This window comes from Grampus griseus, assembly GCF_964374135.1.
Source record: "Grampus griseus genome assembly, chromosome: 11".
Lineage (NCBI taxonomy): Eukaryota > Metazoa > Chordata > Mammalia > Artiodactyla > Delphinidae > Grampus > Grampus griseus.
In genome coordinates this window covers 17,084,508-17,097,798 of record NC_139005.1, presented here as the reverse complement: position 1 = coordinate 17,097,798, position 13,291 = coordinate 17,084,508, and the positions used below count along the sequence as shown (strand labels likewise).

At 37.3% G+C, this 13,291-nt stretch overlaps 1 protein-coding gene across 14 annotated transcripts in view; it reads left to right on the top strand.

The window, feature by feature from the left end:
* Positions 1-13,291, top strand: part of ABCC9 (ATP binding cassette subfamily C member 9) — a 149,072-nt gene that overhangs the window by 29,553 nt on the left and 106,228 nt on the right. For all 14 annotated transcript variants that reach the window (XM_082665444.1, XM_082665434.1, XM_082665433.1 and 11 more), the window contains 3 exons: positions 860-1,022; positions 5,167-5,207; positions 6,131-6,273. In XM_082665444.1, the coding sequence (XP_082521570.1) occupies positions 860-1,022; positions 5,167-5,207; positions 6,131-6,273 (347 nt within the window). The remainder of the gene's footprint in view (positions 1-859; positions 1,023-5,166; positions 5,208-6,130; positions 6,274-13,291) is intronic.

Below are 13,291 nucleotides of genomic sequence, written 5' to 3'. Positions count from 1 at the left end.
ACTTTTCTGTACAGCAGTAATTAACACAACATTGTAAATCAACTATACTTCAAAAAAAATCAGATCATTTGCTGCTTTTGCTTCCTCCTATCAGCCTTTTGCCACTCTGCGGATCCTTTTGAGAGATCACAGGTGATATTGCACTTTCCTAGTAATTCTAATGTAAGGTTTGGAGGAAACTGAAACAGTTGACAAAAGAGAGGCTTTTGGGTCTGCTACACATCTCTTTACAGTTAATCCGAGTGGTTAGCGATCAGTACCTCTAAGTTAGGCCTTACACAAGAGCTTGTGAAGAAGGAGGTGGAGATTTCTTGACGTTAAAAACAATAGGCTTGGTTTCAATAAGTGTCTTATGAAGACTCAGTGTGAGCACACACAATACTGTACCCTCACATTCCCAGATCAGAAGCAGACTGACTTTTCTTATATTCATTGTTTCTCTTTTCCTAAGTATGAGGGATAGTTCTGAGGGGAGAAAGAAATGATTCAGATATTAGAAGGAGCCATTGGAAGCCTCTTTATCATTTCCCTACATGTCTGTGTGTGTTATCTGCAGATATTATTCAAGGAAATCATGTGAAACTTAAGAAACTGCTTTTATTTAAACCAAAGCAAGAGAGGCATAAACAGTTTTTTTAGGTGGAAAGAAATTTGAGGCCGTCTCATTCAACTCTTCATTTTCACACTGGAGGCAGCAGTACAGAGAGTTTCATTGCTTCTCCCGGGAATCTCACAGCCATCATTAGACTCAGAGCCAGGCAGAAATCACGCTCTCCTCAATCCCTATCTAGCGTGTGGTATTGCCTCTCTGATTCACTTGGATGCAGCTTGCATTGTTTTTTATTCCTTTCTTTTATAGGATTATTCCACTGAGAGACTGAAGAAAACAAATGAAATACTGAAAGGCATCAAACTTCTAAAGTTGTACGCCTGGGAGCACATCTTTTGCAAGAGTGTGGAAGAAACAAGAATGAAAGAACTATCCAGTCTCAAAACCTTTGCTCTTTATACATCACTCTCCAGTAAGTTGCTGTTGCTCTGAGGACCACCGAAAAACATGTGGTCTGTTCACTTTAACTTGTGATCATTGAGGCATTCTGGGCTTCAGAGGAAGCCCATTTATTTTCTCCATTTGTGTGGTCCAATAGCCGCTAGCCACGCGAGGTTATTTAAATTTAAAGAGCAGAGTTAGGACAAGCTAAGAGTCAAGTAGACCTGAATTCAGTTCTTTACAAATGTGTGTCTTTGCCATGTTACTTGACATCCGAAATCCTTGGTTTCTTCATCTGTAAAATGGGGATGGTGATGATTAGTAGTACTGATAATTGAAACCCTCTTATCAGTTACAGTTGGGATGCATCATGGGTTTTCAGTAAACATTTATTTAAATTGATTTGACTGTAATACTGTTGATCTTCTTGTCCCCAGACATCCTTAAAAATTATGTGAGGTTGTCTTCCCTGTCTCTTTGGGAGTTTATGTTTCCTCGAAGATTGCATGTGAAATGCCAGTTTTGAAAATTGAGGAGAAAACAGTGTCAGCATTTCCAGTTGAAAGAAGCCAAACTGCATTCACATAAAATCCTCTTTTCCAATACACTTTCAAACCTTTTTAAATACAAAGCATTTTCTCCACAACTCTAATTTTTAAAAAGCAACTGCTACAAAAATATTATTGTTTTTTTTCTCAGAGAGTGACACTGGATGCTCTCAAGAATAATGAGTTCGTGTTAGTACAATTCTTCTGAACTTAGCCAAACTACTCTCACTAATATTTGATTTAGTTTGTGTGTCAGTTTTGCTCATTTCTATTGTTCCCCAGACCTTCAACAACTTAAAGTTTTGAAGGTTTATAGATTGTTTCCTTTGAATTCTAAACTACTTGAGTCCTTAGAGATTATAAACATTACTTTTGTGAAATGGATTTAAGGAAAATATTTGGTTTATATAGCTCATTTATTCTAGCCCTAATGCTGGATACATTAGAAATGAAATGGGGAGGAGATTTATCTTCCAGCTCCGCACCACTGCTAATATGGTGTCAAAACGCTAGAAGATGGAATGATTGATATTCACTTGCTTATATGATAGTGCTCTAAGCTGCTGGCTCCTACAATATATTTCTCTCTGCAGTGGACTGAAGTTCTCGTGGCGAGGATGGATACAGCCAGAAATAATGATGATAATAATGATAATAACAAAAATATATTGAGATACTCAGCCAATTATTGCCATAAGTAGCTTTACATATATCGTCCTATTTAATCCTCACAACAGCCCAATGATTTTGATTCTTTTTTTTTGGGCCATGCCACATGACTTGCAGGATGTTAGTTCCCTGGCCAGGACCAGGATCGAACTCAGGCCCCAGCATTGAAAGTGCAGCGTCCTAACCACTGGACCGTCAGGAAATTCCCCAAAGATTTTGATTCTGTTATTACCTTCATTTTGCAAATTAAAAGATTAAGGTGGAGAGAGCTTAAGTAACTTGAATTTCCCCCAAATCATCCAGCTACTAAATGGCAGAGGTGGGTTGCTAACTCACCTTAACCCAGTTATGTAAGATTTGGGTTGGTTTTTGAAAGTCAGAGACAAAAGAGAAGAGGACAGAGGAGGCCATACTGAAAAGAAATACAAGAAATCATGATGGTGAAAACGCATAATCATGTTTTTATGATTATAGGCAGCAGGAATTCTTGTATCAGTCGTGTAAAGTTCCACTTAACACCACTTCCAAGTTTTCCGATTTGGTTACGTATGGTGTTGGTGGTGGTGAAGAGCTTCCAGTATCTGAGTTGAATGGACCTGGCTCTAAATCTCAGTTGTACCACTTCATAGCAGTATGGCTTTGACCAAGTTACTATTTCTATCCTCCAAGCCTCAATTTTTTCATGTGTGACAGTGGAAAATCACAATCTCTACCATGTAGGATTGTAGTAAGGATTAGAATAGATTAAGGAATGCTGCAAATGTTGATTGACTTGTTGATTGACTCTATTCCAGGCACTACCTCAAGGGCTTCCTACTCATTGTTTTGTATAACGCACCTGGCAAGTGGGCTAATGTTCAATAACCTCCCTCAGTTTCCTCCTCTAAAAATTGGTGTAATAATAATACCTTTCTCACAGGTATATTGTGAGGGTCAAATGAGGCAGTGGACGTGGCACTCTTCTGTCACTGTTAAAAATATTTTGTAAATAGTATTTGCAGAGTACCGTAAGTTTAGACCAAAAAAAAAAAAAAAAAGAAAGAAAGAAAGAAAAATGTCAACTGTATAACATAGTGGTTACTGTTGGGTCTTAGAGTGCAGGCTGATCTGAAATGAAATCCTGCCTCAGCAACTGGTCTGCTATACATCCTTGGTCAGCATTTGATGGCGTCTTGATTTCCTCATCAGGAAGTTGGGCAGTATTAAGCATACCTGGGGGAATTAAATAAGATAATGTATGTAATGTGTTTAGAAAAGCACCTGAAACATAAAAGCGCTCAATCTGTGGTATCGGAAAATATTGAAAAGCAAAGTTAAACAGGATAAATACTAATAAAACTGAAGATCCATCTCTATGATCAGTGTTCTTGCCACTGGAGATCGTATCTGAGGGCAAAAGAGATTCTGTTAAATCATTTCCTAATCTCCACTGCCAAATGGTCATGTGCTGTTCATGAATTTCATTTTTTGGCGAAAGACAAGGATACGATTTTATTTTTTCTCTCTTCACTTTGATAGAGTTTTATATGGAGAAGTGGGAAGAACATGAAGCTTTTGACTAGAAAGGTCTGGGTTTTATCCAAGCTCTGTCATCTCCTAGTTTGGAATCCTGCCTGTTACTCATCTTTCCTAAGTTGTTTCCTCATTATTGCGCAGGGTAGTTGTAATCATTAAATAGGAGAAGGCACTCCCATCATACCTCAGTAATTGTGAGTTGTTGAGTAGTGGCAGAGTGAAGTGGTGGTGAGTACGGTCTGAGGAGCCCAGCTGTGTGACCTCGGGCGTCTCATCCTCATCTTTATGATGAGGTAGGAAGGGTCCCTGATAACCTGCACTGGGTGCAGAGTGCCAAATAAATAGGTTTTAGTAAAATAGCAACTGCTCTCACTCTTCCTCATCAGGAGGAGATTACTTATTTAAAGATATTTAGAATGAGTTATAAATCATGATGTGGAGGAAAAGAATGAAATACACTTAGGAAAAAAAGGTAATAATAGCCAGAGAAAGGTGAAGACAGAAACATGATTATTCATCTGGACTGTTATGAGTCTCAGAGCCGTGTTTGGATTGCTGGTACCGTACAAGAATTCAGATTTGATAGCTAAGCCACCTCTGGACCTTCAGAAGCACAGGCTGAGTCTGTACACAGTGGTAAGGACAGTTCATGAGAGCAGATCATGAGAGCTGGTGATAGTTTTTAGATGGACTGTCTTCTGAGCATCAAGAAAACTAGATTATAGTTCTTGCTCTGCCATTGCCTGGCCCTGTTACCAACAATGCAGTTACTTTTTGGTCCTCCGTTCCTAAAACTCTATGGTTTATGACAAAATAACTACAAATCATCAACTTGGCTTTTTATTTTTCCTATTACTTCCAAATGCTAGTATTTTAGCCTAAGTATGAGTTTTTCTCATTTCAGTTCTGCATATTATGTTTATCAAGTGATAGTGCAATATATTCCTGGAGAGATATTTAAACTAGCAGAGGGTCCAGGATATGGAGCTATTTTATTAAACAAAAGGTCTATAAGTGAAAATTAATATCACTGCTGGAAGGAGATTTTTCACGTGATGTCAAATTCTTTTTATCTGTGTAATATCCCAATTTTTATGTTTTTAAGTTAGTTTAGTGGACCAAACAAAATACAGACCGTGAATACTCTGAGGAATGCATATGTGTTAAATTCTAATAACTTTATCTAAATTTTGCTCTTTGTAACATTTCATAAAAAAAATAATTTTTCACATTTTCTGGTTAAGTCTCACCTATGGGAGTTCACAACTGTGAACCAGGAAACACCAGCTGGGAAATGTTTGTGGACTCAAGACAAAAATGTTACTTAATGTACTTGGTCTTTCCTGTCTTCAAGGAAAGTTAGAGTAATAATTGATGATTAATTAAAGTTACTGAAATGTCTCACAGTTCACTGAAACTAATGTATTTGGTTTCTTTCCACAGTCTTCATGAACGCGGCAATTCCCATAGCAGCTGTTCTTGCTGTAAGCCACTTTTCCTTACCTTAAGAAATGGACTTAAGTCAGTGTTCAGAAATGACTTAGGAACAAGAATGGGTGGGTGGTAACATATATTACCTCACCTTCAGTTTTCTCTTTGCTGTCTCCATCGTGATAGTTCTAATCCGGGGTTTCTCATCCGTGGCACTGTGGACCTTTTTGGGCCCAATAATTAATTCTTTGTTGTGAGAACCTGTCCTCTGCATTAGGATGTCTAGCAGCATCCCTGGCTTCTTATTAGATGCCGTTAGTACCATCAAAAATATCCCCAGACACTGCCAGATGTATCCTGGGGAGCAAAATTAGCAGAGGTTGAAAATTTACTGTCCTAACCTCCATGACCTGGTTCCTGGACATTCTTACAAGATAGTGCTAGATCAACAACTGGAAAATGTTAAATGATTACATTATATTTCAAACAAAAAGGACAAACCCAGGAACTAGTATTATACTTAGAAATATTTGTAAACAAGTCTGCCTTGGACACCATTGTTGGCGATTTTAGGAAAGATCTACAATAGAGACCCTAAAACATTGGAATGTTTCCTTTTTTCTCTCAGAAAATTTAGTATTGGTTGGAAAGAGCCTGAGTAGGTGTTAAGAACTCTGGATTCTCTCATGGTATTCCCCCATCTCAGTAATCTGACAGAAGTTAATTTTCTAATCCGTCAATAGAATCTGTTTTGCCCCTTTCACAAGTTTACTGCTAGAATGAATGTAAACCATTAAGTACTCTACCAATAGCAAGTGTTATTTTTCTTAGGGAGTGATTCGGATGAAGTAATTGTATTATATTTTTCAGAGTTGCAATGGACATATTGGCATAGTAGAATTTGTTAGGCTTGTAAAATTGAACAAGTATTTGTGAACCTTTCTCTAGCTTTCTCTAAAATCCTTTCTATGCACAGACATTTGTGACGCATGCGTATGCCAGCGGGAACAATCTCAAACCTGCGGAGGCCTTTGCTTCACTGTCTCTCTTCCACATCCTGGTCACCCCTCTCTTCCTGCTCTCCACTGTGGTCAGGTTTGCCGTCAAAGCCATCATCAGGTATGTGCTGGAATGTCTGGAGTTCTTTGCTTGATTATAGAAATGCTATCTGTTCATGGTAGTAAGTTAGAAAAAGTATCAAAAGAACATCCAAATCACTGCCCAGAGATAACTTGTTAAAATTTTGGTATGCTACCTTTCAGTCTTTTATCTATTTCATATAAAAATAATTATTCTAAAATAAAAATTTTGAACTTTGGAGGGTTAATTTTCCCCTCATTAAGACCATAATACATTACGTTTATTGGCTACATGATATTCCATTGTTGGGAAGTATTCTAATTTACTTAATGGTTACCTCTTTCTTAGACATTTAGAATGTTTCTGTTTTCACCCGTGTAACATAAATAATGTAAATTACATTTGAGAGAAGCATCTTTTTATCTTTAAACTTTTCTCTGATTATTTTCTAAAGTCAGATTTCTAGAAGTGGTGATACTTGTTCATAGATGCATCTTCTTAATGCCCTTGATGAGTATGGCCATGTTGTTTTCCATTGAAGGAGACGTAGGTCAAAATGTGTACAGATTTTTAAGTTTTTTGTAATGAATATGGCCATAATATTTTCCAGCAAAGCTGGGCCAGTTTATGTTTTTACCGGCAGTGATGGAGAATGTTCATATCAATACATATTTTCTGTTTTAATTTTAGTTTAATTTGGCCCCCCCAAAAAAAATCCAGGCTCACAGTCTCTGAAAATGGAAAAAACTTTGCAAAACTGAGTGCAGTGTTTTGTTAATTTTAAGTGTACTTCTATAGGTTGCTAAGCAGTGTAGACTTTATCTCAGAGTCACAATTTCCCATAAAAATAGACGTGGTCTGATAATGACCATTTCCCCACCATTTTTACTTGTATTATATAATAAATATGTTACCATACTATATTATGCTACCCTGTATGTGCTATAGTGCCGTAGCTATGTTTCAGTCTATATTATAAACAAGGTAGTTTTAGAGTGGTATTTTGCTTTTTGCTATAAGGTCTTATAAACCTTATAAAACCTCAGCATGTTTCATAAACAGTCATTATCATATTTATATCTGGCCTTTGAAAGAAATGCCAAGATGTTTCAATACAGAAGGAAAATTGAGGCCTTAAATATACTAAGCATAGTGTTGTCATAACAGCAATGTAGAGCATCTATTGTAAGGTCCTTTAAAATGAAATACTTTCCCAATGTCTATGTATTGTTAAGCAAACTATTTTTTAATATTCAAGATACCAGAACCTCTAGTTTTAGGCAATCGTTTATATTGGCTTAACAAAGACTTAATACCAAATATCATTAAAATTCATATACCTTATCTTACTATAAACCAAGTTCTGATTTTTTACACTAATACCTTAACAAGATTTCGATCCTATTCTGTAAGATATGCTGTTAGTAACAGATTCTGGAGCTGTTAAGAGTTTAAAGCTCAGGCCCCCTGACCTCATCTGCCCTCATTTTCTTATTGTTCTGACTTCTGAAACACTTGTACGGATCACTGACTGATTTCTGTAGCACCACTTCCAAATTAGGCAGTGCTCTGGAAGGGAAGCGACTTCAAACAATAAAACTGATAAATGGCCAGAGTCTGCTATTTTGGTTCTTATTTTCATTTTCTCCACTTAATAGCTGTCCCTCTCATGGTTGCCTTTTTAATTGAATTTGACTTTGTGCTACAAGTCAAATAGAAAGCAGTTGATAACTAAGAATAGATCAGTCCTCTGAAATCAGGAGGTTACCAAGCACCGAAAGGACTTTTAAGAGTTACTGTGAAAAAAAATTAATAAATCTAGGAGTGTGGGTTTCCCCAAGTCCATAGTATACAGTCCTGCTGTAGTAAATCCTAGTAAAGCTGAGGGTGGATCGTAATCACCGTATATTTCTGCGTAGCACTCTCTCTTCTGTACGTTCCAGGGAAAAGGCATTTGCCAGTTTGATAAAGACCAGTCTGTTTTCAGGGCTCAGCTCCAGATTTCCCAAGCCATAGGCCAAATAGAATCAGCTTATAAAAACTTGCTTCTCTAAAATGAATTTCAGTGGTTGATTTGTGGGTCCTAGGGAGATGACCAGTCAACAGAGGAGGCCAGTCCTTTTTCCCACTGTGTGCCGGTTCTCGGAACCCAAATGAGCGTCTTTCCCAGTGTGGACTGGGCTTGGCATTTCCTCTGCCTGGGAACCCGTGACCAGGCTTTAATGCCAGTTGGCCCACAGCGAGTTGAGCAGCCTGTTTATAATCGGAGACTTTGGTTAGCTGATTTTGAAACCTCCTCTTCAGGACTGTGGAAGTCATAAGTTCTTTGCTACACTCTGAGATGCATTCAGAAATTTGGTGGGTTAGGATAGGGTGCAGCATACTCCGCGACTTGTGTTACGTGTGCCTGTAAGAGATGTGTAAACTTCTCTGCTGGAGGAAAATTCCATGCCATGTAAAATTCGTTGCTTCGAGAAAATTCTATGCTTTCTTTTAAAAATGTTTAGCTTGTTAGACAAAATTGTCTTTTGTGGTGCTCGCTGGGTGGGATCTTATGTATATGTAATAAAATGCAAGAAAGAGGCAGTTAAGATTCAGGTTATCTCCTAGTAACCCCAGCACCCCACATCATTTGAGTTTTCTGGACCTTTTATGGTGACGTGTTCGTCTATATTTGCAAAACGGAGGGAAGAAATGAAGAAAAGTAGGAAAGTCACTAGTTTCTAAAATATTAAAATATTTGAATTAGTGATTTTTTTCATGATGCTTGCTTTACTTGTCCTCTTTGCTTTATTTGTAAGAAAATAGTTTATGTGTTTTGCTTTTCTGGAGGAAAAGGTTGAGTTGCTATATTGTATCCTTTATAAATAATTTGAGTTTAGGTTTCTGATACTTGATGTACAATGCAGTATCTATATCCAGAGATGTTATTTACCAAGGAAAAAAATGTGTAAAACTAATCCCTTGCTTTGGTGGAAGATAACTCTGTGTCCTTTCTCTCATTTACCTCCCAAAGGAAAGTACCCTTGGCTAGTCTACTGTGATTACCTTCAATCAAATAAATTGTTACTATATTTATCGTAGAACATGCTCGCAGGTTGACCTGGTCCACATTTACAAAACTTTCATGGTTTCCACAAGAAAACACATAACTGCCAGCAACAAAATCAGTTATTTCCCCAAAACATAGCACCTGTCCAAGGTACTCAAGCTGTATATAAACACCCAAACTTGAAAAGTGAAAAAATATCATCGGTAACAAAACCTTAAATACGTTGATGAATTACCTAAACAAATGAGAAATTAGTAAAACACTAAACTTAAAGGTGATGGAGGCAGGATAGGGAATTGTTTGGTATCAAGTTTACCTGCTTTCAATACCTGCACAGCCATGGAATACTCACTGTTCAACCACAAGCATATTATTTGGTGCCTCTATGGCTCAGCTTCCACACTTATCAGATGAGCATCATAATGGTTCCTGCTTATGGTGGTTGGGAGAATTAAATGAGATAATACATGAAAAATGCCCAGCACATTGCCTATATATTTTAGATATTTAACAAATCTCCATTTTACTAATTTAACACCATTTTATTGAACTCCGTTTCATGCTTCAGGGATATATCTTTCTGTGGATTCACATTCATTTATTAAGCAGTTCAGGTACCTTGCTAGGCATTGAGGATGGCAAAGATGAAAGATGGAGTGAAATCCACAGGAGTCCACAGTCTAGCTGGAGAGACTGGGAAGGGAAGGTAATTACAACACGCATGTTATGCTGTGATAGAGCACTACACAGAATACCATGGGCCACATATGAGGCTCATTGAAGCTTATCAAGGGAGAAGGGAGACAGTCCGGTCAGTAAAGGTTTAAAGGCAGTGATAGCTCCTTCATGGGATCTTAAAGAAGAGGTAGGACTTGGCCAGTTGAATAAAAAGGGAAAACATATTCTGTGTGAGGGAGTAATGTATGCAAGGGTAAGGGGTGAGCAGAGAGGTGAGAGATCTTGGTACCTTCTGGGGGCTAAAGGTAATTGCTTGTAGTTGGAGAAAGGTCCTGATGAGGAAAGCACTGGGAGATGAAGCTGGAGAGTAAAATCCCAATCAGCCTGTAGATGACGCCAAGGATGCTGAAAGGCGCAGGGTGGCCATTTGTTATTTTAAGGAGAGGACTGTTGTAGGAGTGTATTTGCATTTTAAAAATATAACCCTGGCAGCATGGTAGAAATTACTTCACCCTTGGTCAGGATTCATGCATTTTCCATAGTTGTTTTGCCTCTGTGAGTTCTGAAAGGCCCTCATATGAACAGGAAATGTTTTTTGTATTACCTATTCATTCACCAGACACTTCTTGAGGAATTGCTATGTTATATTTTTGGCACTGGGCTAGATTCTGAAGATGAAAATTTTCACTTTTAAAGAGTTCAGAGTCTAGTGGGAGAGATAGACAGTAACAAAACAAAAAAAAAATAGTGCAAGGGACCCTAAGCCAGAGAGCCTGGAATAATGGGAATGGGGAGGGGAAATGGAGGGTGAGATTCAGAAAAGTGCCAGTGTTGGGTCCTCCGATGTTTATTGTAATTGGAGTTCCATGGTGGGATCTTATGAAGAGGAAAGAAGTTCTCCATGCTCCAGTCACGCTCAGGGACCATTGCTTCCTGATATTCAGCAAGAATGGGTCTCATTAATTTCATAAAAGCTTCAGTAAGATTTGTGTGTGCTAGAAAGTGAAATGGAGAATTGAATCAACTGACCTTACTTATTAAATGTCTGAATCATTGGTTTATTCCTTCTTTGATTGATTCAGCAAACATTCATTGAGTAACGTGTACCAGGAGCTGCTGGACTTAGTTACAAAGGCACACGAACTTGGCCCCATACTTGCCTTTGTGTGCAGAGACACAGTGTGAGGTTGTCTGAAAGGTATTCCTTTGATGGACAAAGTTGTGCTCCTTAAAATCTAATCTCTTCTAAACCTTGGAACAGAATAACAAAGTCTGTAGAAGTGAAAGGATACTGCCATTTAAGATGAATAAAATGCCATTCCTAAGGCATTTCTAACACCGTCTTTCAGATCTATGGGATCAGGCTTTGCTGTCAAAGACTCAAAGATAGGACAAAACCCAGAGCTCTTCTTTCTTTTTTTGGTTCTGAAATTCTTTTTAAAATTGCAGTAAAATATACATAACATAAAACTTATCATTTAAATCGCTTTAAGTGTACAGTTTAGTGGCATTAAGTCCATTCACAGTGTTGTGCAAACATCACCACAATCCCTCTCCAGAACTTTTTCAATTTCTCAAATTAAATTCTGTACTCACTAAACGATAACTCCTCTTGTACCTACCTCTGCTTCCAGACCCTGGACCACCACTGACTTTCTGTCTGTATGAATTTGACTATTCTATCTACCTCATATACGTGGAATTATGCAATTTCTGTTTTTTGTGTGCCTGGCTTATCTTATTTAGCATAATGTTTTCAAGGTTCAGCCATGTAGTCATAACTTGAATATATTTAAGTAAGTCAGGAATTCCAGAACCATGAAAAAAAGTACGGCAGATGCTCAAAAAATTAAACATAGAATTACCATATGATTCAGCAATTCTACTTTTGGGTGTATACCCAAAAGAATTGAAAGCAGGGACTTGAATAGATATTTGCACATTCATCTTCATAGCAGCATTATTCACAATAGCCAAAAAGTGAAACAACCCAAATGTCCCTCAATTGATGAATAAACAAAATGCAGCATATACATAAAATGGAGCATTATTCAGCCAAAGCTTTCCTTAAACAATAATTTTTTTTAGTGGAATCTAAAAAATACAACAAACTCATGAATATAACAAAAAAGAAACAGGCTCACAGATATAGAGAACAAGTGGTTCGCTTTAGTAGTTACCAGTGGGGAGAGGGAAGGGGGAAGGGGCAACATAGAGGGTAGAGCATTAAGAGGTACAAATTATTATGTATAAAATAAGCTACAAAGATGTATTATACAACATAGGGAATATAGCCAGTGTTTTATAACTATTAATATAAATGGGGTATAACCTTTAAAAACTGTGACTCACTATACTGTACACCTGTAACTTATATAATATTGTATCAACTATACTTCAATTAAAAAATTACTTTTATGGATTAAGCTATAAACACTACTATATATAAAATCGATAACCAACAAGGACCTACTGTATAGCACAGGGAACTATACTCAATATTTTTTAATAACCTATAAGAGAAAAGAATCTGTAAAGGATGTATATATGTAGAGATATATATATATATATCTGTAGATATATATATCTGAATCTCTGTGCTGTACACCTGAAACTAACATGATATTGTAAGTCAACTATACTTCAATAAAAAAAAGAATGAAAAAATTATTTCTTTTAGTTTCCTGTAAATGAAATTTAGAAGTTAATAGTTAGACTGCCCTAGTGGATTTTATCTACCTTTATGTTTCCAAAGGAAGGAAGCGGTTTCTATGACATGCAAGGCTAAAGAGCTTAAAGTTCATGGGCAACAGACTGAATTGAATTTACTTTTCTTCATTTTTTAGTCTGTCACAAAAACAAACTCTGCAGACTTGTCTGGAGGCACTTAGCTTGACTACAAGCTGAAATGAAAAATAAAAAAACCTTTTGTTTCAAATGTGTATTTTCTAGTTTCCTACTAACGGCAATCTTTCCCCTGTAATGCCGCAGGTGCCAGGCCAGTTTGCCCACTGTTAGCATCTTAGCGTGCTAGAAGGAGCATTTCTTGTCTTTTCAACTTCACAGACTTTTCTGTAGTGTATCATTTTATTTATGGGAGGATGTTTTCAAATTGTGTTCTTCGATTCGTTTTACTCTTGATCCTATGACACTGGTTTGAGAAAATTAGAATGGGTGGGGTAAGGGGGCCAAGGAGTCTTGTGTGCAGCCTCTGGAGACCCTGGAGACCACAGTAAAGAATGTTTGTAAATTACTCTTCTAGAACAGGGCTTCTCCAACTGTACTGTGCTTATGAAGCATCTCTGGATCTTCTTAAAATGTAGATTT